We start from the raw sequence: 10,046 nt of genomic DNA on the forward strand, positions 1-10,046 counted from the left end.
GGGAGTAAGTCTGCAAATATCAAGATGTTGATGGTAAAATTGCAAATATGAAGATTTGATGGGTATATACGCAAAAACCCTTGACAATATTGATGTCAGAAACATGGAAATGGACATGATGCACAAACATATTTTTCTAATAACATACAATAATTATGTAGTTAAAAACGTTTTATACACTTCCATGACTACAGAGAAAGTTATTGCAGCTTTTTACTTCCTTAGCACAATGTCTCTTAATTGTTATATTGAAACATATATCAACTTATTATGGTTTTATGCATGTTGATATTTTGCCTATTGTTTCTTTCACTAAAATAATTTTTAATATATGGATGAAAATAAATAATATCCCAAATAAACAATATGAAAAAAGAGGTGTGGGAGGAACGCAGTACATTTGTCCAAGAAAAATCTGAGGACTCAATTAAAAGTGTATCATGTAATTGAGTACATATTTGAGAAATGATCAACACATTTCATGGATTGCCAAAAAGTATCGGTATTTGACATGTATCGCTGTTGTTGTTCACATCAAGATTGTCTTTGAAATGAACGTTCTGATGTGTATCACCGTTCAGCAAACATCTCAAATCGAATCCAAAGGAGAAAGTTGGTGGACAAAGGCCTCAATCCGCATAGGCTTGATTTCATAGAAGTGGAGGTGAGGTAGGATCAAGGTCAAAACTAAAAATCCTCTTTGCTAGAGGGTTTTTATAGCGGAAAATGAGGTGAGATAGGGTAGGGTGAGGAGAGAGAAATGCAAAAATGAACTAAAAGTAGCCAAAGAGAAGAATCACTCTAATTTGGAGGAACATTGGAGGAGAGAAATTATTTATCTGGTTAAAAACTTTTATATCCTGATGTATTTTGTATAATTACCCAATTACCTTTTCCTATTTGCAATTTTACAACGCAAATCTTGGTATTTGCAAAATTATCCCTAGTTCCCATACACTAAGTTCTTCTATCCATCTCACTTGACAATTTTAGTTTTTAAAGAGAGAATATTGCAAATCTATTGGAAATTATTGAAATTTTTGATATTTGCCTATTTACAAACCAATATTATTAAGTTGGAGGAGTAGAAAAATTCAAGGTTAGAGAATTTGGGGGTAAGTTTGCAAATACCAAGTTTTGGAGGATAAAATTGCAAATATAGAAGATTTGAGGGGTATATTCATAAAAACCCCTTGAAAATATTGCATATACTTGTGATTAACGTTTCTATGTACCCCATAAAGGGTATTATTATCCTTTAACCACTCAACACTTCACCTCCCCTTTCCATCCCCCTAACCAAATAAGAAAAAGTCGTGTGCCTCCCTCACTCCCCCTCCAACCAAGCAAGAAGCACATAAAACATGTCATTCCTTTCACCCATTACACCTCACCCTACCACGTCTCCCTCTCTTCATACCCCTACTAAACCAAGCATTAGCTTTGTCGGAGCTTTTTGCTATGTGTGTGCACAGAGTTGAGCTAGGCTATTAGTAACAATGTACAAGATGTGGATGCTAAAGATTCAAATCTAGAATTTGAATTTGTAAATTGAAAATTCTGTACCAATAAACAAAAATTCAAAAGTTTTGTTGTTTTTAGTCACATGTCAATGGTAGAAAAATTAAGCAACTTTTACGAAAATCATGAAATGTTGATTTTCACAACATGTGATATATGAGTTTTAACATGTTAATCCTTAAAAAAATTATTTCTAAGTCGTCTATGTGTAAACATATCATTTAACAACACGGATTTTCAATTTTAAAAATCCAAATTCTAGATTCGAATTGATAATATTCACATACTTGATACCATACACATACACGCACGCATAAACACACACATAGGCATATAGGGTTGATGGTTCTGAGTTGAAAGCTTATTTTGCTAAATGAGCTATCAATAGATAAATGAGGCGAGACAAAGCTATGTGATGTGATTTGTATGGTAGGCCTTACTTGTCCATCTATTGGTTGGTCATTTAACAAAGTGAATTGCCATAACGTCACCTCATATCTCTTATTTCCATACATGTACACACATGCACACACACATACATATACATATAGACACACATCTGTCAATTATTTATTTTTATTTTTTTAGTAGGGCAAAAAAGAAAAACTAGGAAAAGAAATCTGAAAATTATAAAACGAGCAAAATTGGATGAAAAAGTTCTACAGATGCATATGTGATGTTTAAAGAGATCTAAGCATGAAATAGATGTGTAACAATACTTAGATCCAATCACACAATATTAACAAAATACTACTAACATTATAATTTATAATATGATAAACTAGCAAATAACGATTTGATATAAAGTTATGAAAGGCAAAGCTTTTAGCGGTGACTTTTGTGTTTAGTGGCCGTTTTTGGGCCGCTTTTCGCCTCTGTCTGCTTTTGGGTGGGCTCTTTTGAGTGGAAAGTGGGTAAGGGCACAAAATTCTTTTGCAGCCGCTTAAGCACCACTTTTTATGCTCTTTACAACACTGAAGTAAGTATATATTAAGAACTATGTCAAGGCATGCACTAAGTAAAAAAATTATCTTTTTTTTTGTGTTACACACTTTAGTATCCTTTCCATTTAAAACTTATTTCGAAATCTTTATATTGCTTGAACGATTTATTGTAATTTTATTTTAGCTATATAAACTGGAATGTATTATGCACGCACATATACACATGGATATGAATATACACCTGTGTGTATGTATATGTCTACACGCTTGGCACGCACACGCATACACATACTGTGTGTTAATATTATATGTGCTCTTTTTTGAGACTGTATCTTTTGTCCGTGTCATGTACCGTGTGTCCTCTTTCAGTGTCCATTATTGCTATACGATCTAGCCGATAGGTTGTCCTTTAGACAGCAACTAATATGAGGAATTTGGTTCTGCAATTGTTAGTCGTAATTTGATTATTCCTTATGCTAAAGAGCCAGTGAAAATCTCATGCCAATTTTGATACAATGCAAGATATCAATTCTGCTATTCATTCCTTATCTTTTGATTTCATCTTTTGATTTCATGTTTTGCTAGTTGTTATTTTCTTAATCTCTTCGCTTCTTTTTTTTACTTATACCTTCTGCCTTTCTCTAATTTGACAGATAGGATTTCACCCAGATTTCGAGAACTCACGCTGCTTGTTCATAGTGAGAAAAGATGGAGAATTTGTAGATTTTTCATATTGGAAATGCATCAAAGGTTTAATTAAGAAGAATTATCCACTTTATGCTGATAGTTTCATTCTTCGGCATTTCAGAAAGCGCAAACAAATGGAATGATCTGGTTCTCTTTAAGAGGTTTCTTGTATCTTGTAGAATCCAATGATGATCTTTGTTTATTTTGATCATGTTAGGTAACAATTTTCTTTTATATTTTATCTTTTGACTTTTCTTTTTATTTTTACCAATGTATCATGTAATTGTGGGTATACACGGAGTATGCAAAATGATAGTTGTGATGTGTTTTCATCATACTAATGATAATTAGTAAAGGAAAGTTCTTCGTTCCATAAGTTGCCTGCGGTGAAGTGATGTATAGAACTTTCATATTTAGCCATTAACGTTGACATTTCAATTAAGGGGTTGTTTGTTTCAAAATTTTTGGGTGGAAAATCACCTGACAACACCCCCAAGAAAAGTTATGGGATGCTTTCTATAAATTGGCTTAAACCCAGTCCAATCCCTAGAAGCCAACATCCGCGGGTTTTGGGTGGAAATGAGCGATGGAAATGTTTCTGCTGTTTTCAACAAAATAAAATATTTTCGCTGTTTTTAGGAAACAAAACAAACAACCCCTTAAGAGTAAATGAGAGAAACCTTCTATCTATCGTCGTAGAGTGATAATAACTGTATTACAAGAGTTATACTATTCTTGTATTACTATACACAAAAAATAGGACTCTAATTTATAAACTGCAAAAAGAAATTATGAGCGAGTGGTAGAAATGTCTAGCATACCACATCAGTTGTACTACTCTTGTACTATATGAAATTATATGATTATTTCTTGCTAAACCCCTTCCTACTATTAAGGTCAGCAGAGAACTCATTGAACTGTCTATACTACATTGTTATTATAACATAAAAAAAATTTCGTGAATTCCAATCAAGATCCGTGTCCCTATATTGAAAATATGTTTTAGAATAAAAGTTGGATGATTATACTATAGTAAGTATTAATTTATTTAAGTATATGTAGAATCCACGTATTGGTGCGTATTAAATAACCTTCTATCATTGATGGCGATCCATAATAAAAATGTTGACTCATACACTAGAAATGCAAAGAGCTCAAGAGATGATTATTTCATTAATTATCCTTCCGTGCGAAGTCATTTGGTAACCTTTGGTCAACTCATTTGGTAATCCAGCAGCACGCTGTCATTTGATGATGATAAATGAAAAGGAAACGTGATGATTTTATTGTTTTATTGTAATATCGAATCTTGTTCGCGCTTTACAACAATTAGCTTGAATTATTTTAGGGGGAAAAAAAATAAATAAAGAAGAAAATAAAAAAAAAATGAGTACGAGCTCAAGACTCCTTGCTAGAAAATAAATCCTACACCCATTTTGATCCCACTCGTAGAGGGAATTTAATTGTAATCTACCGTACACGAAAAATTGCTTCCGCGCTGTTGGATGATCCTTTTATAAAAAAAAAAAAAATCATAGGGTGACAAAAGAGCAATCCCCTCGAGGACTTCTGACCCATAAGTTTTAGCCAAGGCATAGTGCAATTTGAGCTTTTGGGGGATACTTCCATTTAAACGAACATGTAAAATACATCGAACATTAAAAACTTGCACAAGAACAAAATCATACCGGAGAGAGCTCAAAGATGGGGTTTAAAGCAATAAAGGTTTACGACAGAGTGACGATCCACACAGCAAAAGGCAAAGCCCGCATTTATTTAGATAATGGATTACACAAATAGAGACTCAACTAACAGATTCTACACAAAAACAAGAAATACAAAGTTCAAAACTGCAACAAGGAAATTCAATAGCCTCACCAACAACACGGAAACATGGATGACCATCTTAAGAACACATTGGTGAGGACCTTTCTTTAAGGGGTTAAAATAAAACAGAAATAGCAAACAGCTAATCTACAAATCTCCAAGACTAGAGAGAAACCTCCTTCACACGGAAACTTACATGATGGAAAACACAACACTTAAAAAGCATACAAGAAGCGAAGAATCTAAGTCATCTCATATTCGCTGTGGCTGTGGATGTACCGTGAGAAATTTCCGTGTAAAAGACTGGAACGACGGCCTAAATGTAGCTGCCACGCCTGCACATCAGGAGGCGAGAAGATACGAAGCCTTAATCTACAACATATAACACTCCTGATGCTTAATTTACATAAAAGGGAAGTGTCACCCATCTATATTATATACAACTACCCTTCAAAGCTGAATAGGAGTTATAATGTTAAAAGATTTCGAAGTCACCATGGGCCCGTTTGTGTCCTTCGCAAGCAAATCTTTTTTGGGCCACGCTGCTGGTTGATCATCTCGATAACCTGTGTAAACCAAATTAAAACCTCTAAAGGACATACAAACCTCGAACATTAAGTTGAAGAATTGAAAATAGGATTAGAATCACCAGCGAAAAGATACTATAAAGGAAAAAAGAAGAAATAACATGCTTCAGGTAAAATTTAATCAGCTATGACTTTATGAACAGAAGCCTGCTCCTTTTAACAATTATTCTATGGATAATATTCCTAACTATTAGAACACTCTGAGAGCAAGAAATACAAGATCACGCTTCAAAACTTCAGCCATATTGCACCACCAAAGCCCTAAATCTTAAGATCGTCTGCTGATTTCCTAGCCCATCCAAGATGCAATCTCAATGTGGGTTATGACTTGTAGAATGATTAGAAGATGTTTTACTGGAATAAGAAAGCTTTCATGGATGCAGAGTTGAAATGATTATTGGTCATAATCTTAGAGACCAAGGTTCTAGATTCAGGTTTAATCTTTTTACTGCCTCCTCGTTGGACTCGTCCATGTCCTGCATCAGTCTTATGGGCTTTGGCAGAAATTCACAGCAGGTGAAGAGAAGATGCCAGTTACGAGAATAGGGCATGGTCTTTGACTCTTTGCTGCCTGCAAGTGAAGTGAGCTAGTCATAGAAGAAATGTTCAGATGAACTTTAAGACTCCCGTATTATGCACGGAGCTAAGATGCATGTTAAAGTGAGATGACGTCTAAGAGAAGAGTTATAGGTATGGTACGAAATAGACGTTAAATTAGAGTACAACATCTAAAAGAAGGTGCAGAGTCCATATCATAAAAACTTACTAGACTAAGGGCAAGTTGGTCGATGCAGCTAGTTTACCTGCTGTAGGCTAGACATTGTGGAAAGGCTTCAAGATCAGCCATAACAGCAAAAATTCAGTACTGATGCAGATTGAGGCAGTTATCTTAGCACTCTCCTTTTCTCTCTTTGGGAGATAACAGGGACGATAGAGAGAATTTCGAAAAAGTAAGGTGGTTTTACAATGGTATTCCAGACCAAATGGTGAATGGGTGATGAGGATGCATCTCTCTATCTCTCTCCACACTTCCAAGTAGTCGGAAATAACGAGTCAGATAGACAAACAAATAGGATAGAGAAAAGAAATACGCATGAAAACAGAAACTCTGTTTTTCATGTTTGTAAGTTCCAGCATAGGAACTTTACTAGAAGGAGCCAGCACTACTCCCAAATATGTAAAGAACCCACTTTCAGTTTCCAATCTATTAACCTCCTTAATAAACTTGAAATCTTGATGTTGTGAATCAGTCCACCAGCCAATATCAGCTCAAGATTGTCATGTCTTATTCATACCAAGAAACATATTGCAAGAAATGCAACTCACTTGAAAATTGCATTTACGTATAAAGCAATGCAGACTAGATAGGCACGTCATCCAGCCAACACTGCCAACATTGCTCCAGTTGACATTCCCCAAAAAACAAAAAACCTCTCCTTCCACATGATCAATTTTTGTTCCAGAAATTTTGGTCCTTTTCCTTTATTAACAGATCTATTTAAAGTTTACCTGCTCTTCCGGTGAAATGTAACTCAATATTAGAATACTAGTGGATGCAGCAGCACTTAAACATTAACTCAGCTAAGGTGCACATAAGTTGTTTAAACATCAGTCATGAGTCATGACAAAGAACAATCACCTAGACACATCACACGATCCAACTGGCATGAAATTGAGATGGATCCCTAAAGCAAGTTGGCTCAAAAACGTTTCATACTCAGCACACTTTGTACTCCACATGCATCCATCAAGTGAAATCACGTTTTAAACCTAGTAAATAACATCATGCCTAACTTTCATTAGGCGTTCACTTAAATAAAATAAACTAACATACACAGCGGCTTCTGACATTTCCTCTGTTAAATATTCTTAGCAATATCTTTACGTGTAGGATAACTATAACTAAGCAATAAAAATGCATTTTTATGAATCTCTGAAAATTGAAGAACAAACATTATGACAGAATCTAAAACCCTAAAATTTTATGCATCAGCTTAACTAATTTTAAGTTCCAATTGTGTTCATGTTCAAGTTCATTTCAATCCTTCATCCTTCTTTCACATCTATCATTAGATAGTAATCTGGTATTTATTACATAAATAATCTTTTAATTTGGCCCAAATTTGACTGCTGCAAACCTTCTGGTATACATACTCCTAGAATATCATTTCAGTCACATCCTGCTACTCTTCCCATATGAATTGGTATTTTCCTGATGCATCCTACCACCCTTTTCTTAAAACTAGCAGCAACTAATTGTATACAAACAAGTATTCCCTCTCAAAACACTTTCACAAGTCTGCACATATGCCCTCTAATCGGCACTAGACGCACCTCGAAAAACTATTCAGATTACTACTAAGTACTAACAGATAACACTTGCCTAATCTCCATCCAATAAAATACCTTTTCTCCAAATCCCAGATCTGACTGCAATAATTTTATCTCATAATGGACTACACTTTTCGAACAGTCTAAGGAGCCATTACATGGATCCACATGCCAAAACTAAAATAAAACAGAACAGCAAGTCAAGTACAAGATTCCAAATGAAATTAAGTAATCAGGTACAATCCTTGAATATCAAATAAATAGTAAGAAATACTACAGTTACCACCATGAGACAAAAGCAATAATATGATATGTGACATGGACAAGGGATACACAACTCTCTAAAAAATAGGGAAAATGTGCCCCCACATGGCCACACACCAAAAAAATCTTTAATTCTTAAAAAAAAAAATTTATATATCCCCATGTGGAATCAAAGTACATACGCACTCTTTTCCAAATGTTTTCAAGTTTGTCTTCTATTAAATGGTAATTTATTAACAAAATAAAGTGCTGTATCACATGGATACCTAAACATGCAGTGACTTGTGATGACATTGTGCATATATCCGTAAGTAAAAAAAATGAAAATGACAATGATAACTACTTAAAATTTTGTAAACCGTTGAATGAAGGACATTGATTGGCAGAATAATCAACTAAAAGAGACCAAACATGTGCATGAAAATTTTGAAATAATTCTTTAGTATCTGTCTCATACATCCACCATACCAGTAGGTGTGATAACAATCACAAACACCTATGCTCAAATCATCAAATGATGCCACAACTGACATCTAATAAGTAATAAATACTAGTACATTAATATCAAATGACATGGACATGAACACACACGCACACAGGAAGTAAATAAATATAGGATCCTGGATAGGTTGAGATCTGCTCATACTTCAATAAATCCATAAGTACTAGTACATAATAACAAATGACACGAATGGGGACACACATAGTAAGTAGATAAAAAGGATCCTAGATAGGCTGAGATCTGATCAAACTTCTATAAATCCATAGGCTCGGGTTTCAGGACAGTGAAACCTTAAGTTATTTGAAAGGCATCTGGCCAAAAAAATAATTAACATTAATTTACTATCAATAGCTATCAGACATAAGACACTCTCACCATCACTCTTGGCCTTTTACCACCAACAAGTTTTAACTTTAGAGCATATATCTATAAGACAGTTCACAGTGCAAAAGACTGCAGCACTTTTGCCGAGAAAAGATCTATTTTTGACAAGTCTTCTAATTCGTTACTCATATTGAGTTACCTCTCATTTTCATCTCCTTGAATTTTGAACATAAAATTGAACTCAAAATTAAAATTAAAAAAAAGGTATCAACATTTAAATCTCAAATAAGATATAATATAGACAGTAATAGACTAAGTTGTTGTACAAAGTGTATATTTGGATCTGCAGACTTATAATTAACTTGACATGGAAAGAACACCCATATATAGACACAAAACAGAATACATCTGCACAGAAAAGTGTATACAGAAGAAATGGCAAACCAACTACAGTGGAAAACATGTATCGCATAAATATGTATAAATCATGCAATTATAAACAGAACAATAGCTAATATTAGCAACCAGAGCAGTCCAAAGCATAAACTTCTTAAGTGAGGAAACATAATAATTACTCAAATAATATAATTATTACCTGATTTTTCTGCATTTCCACGATCTCCTCCTGCGTTGCAGATATTGCAGTATCGTTAGGAGAGAGCTAAGAGTATATCAAGTAGATAAAAGCCTCTAGCTACCCATGTAAATATTATACTTCATTGGGTAGATAAGAAATATACCCTAAGGAAAATTATTTATCTTTTTTACTTTTTAATTAATATAAGTCATGACATATTGAAGGTTTCATCTGAATATGTTCAAGATGAGGAGGCAAACTTCAGAATCAATTTTTGTTCATGCATCATGTATGGACATATCTATGCGTGCAAAAGTACATTTATTTGTCATGCACACAAACACATGTTTAAATTTGAAAAAAATAATAATAATTGAGACCAAAGAGAATACAGAAAGAACATGTATTTGAGCATCCCTATGTCAGAGAACTGTACAGAAATCTTTTGATAATTTGACATGGCAGATAGCTATATATAAAAA

General features: G+C 34.1%; 1 protein-coding gene across 1 annotated transcript in view; it reads right to left on the minus strand.

Annotated features, from left to right (window-relative positions):
• LOC109851494 (bZIP transcription factor TRAB1-like) overlaps positions 4,901 to 10,046 on the minus strand; it is a 9,106-nt gene continuing 3,960 nt past the window's right edge. The window contains exons 3-5 of the mRNA XM_020421658.1: positions 9,583 to 9,612; positions 5,475 to 5,545; positions 4,901 to 5,314 (exon numbers count right to left, since the gene is read on the minus strand). Of these exons, the coding sequence (XP_020277247.1) occupies positions 5,296 to 5,314; positions 5,475 to 5,545; positions 9,583 to 9,612 (120 nt within the window). The 3' untranslated portion in view covers positions 4,901 to 5,295. The remainder of the gene's footprint in view (positions 5,315 to 5,474; positions 5,546 to 9,582; positions 9,613 to 10,046) is intronic.

This window comes from Asparagus officinalis, chromosome 8 (assembly GCF_001876935.1).
Source record: "Asparagus officinalis chromosome 8, Aspof.V1, whole genome shotgun sequence".
In the NCBI taxonomy this organism is placed as follows: Eukaryota; Viridiplantae; Streptophyta; class Magnoliopsida; order Asparagales; family Asparagaceae; genus Asparagus; species Asparagus officinalis.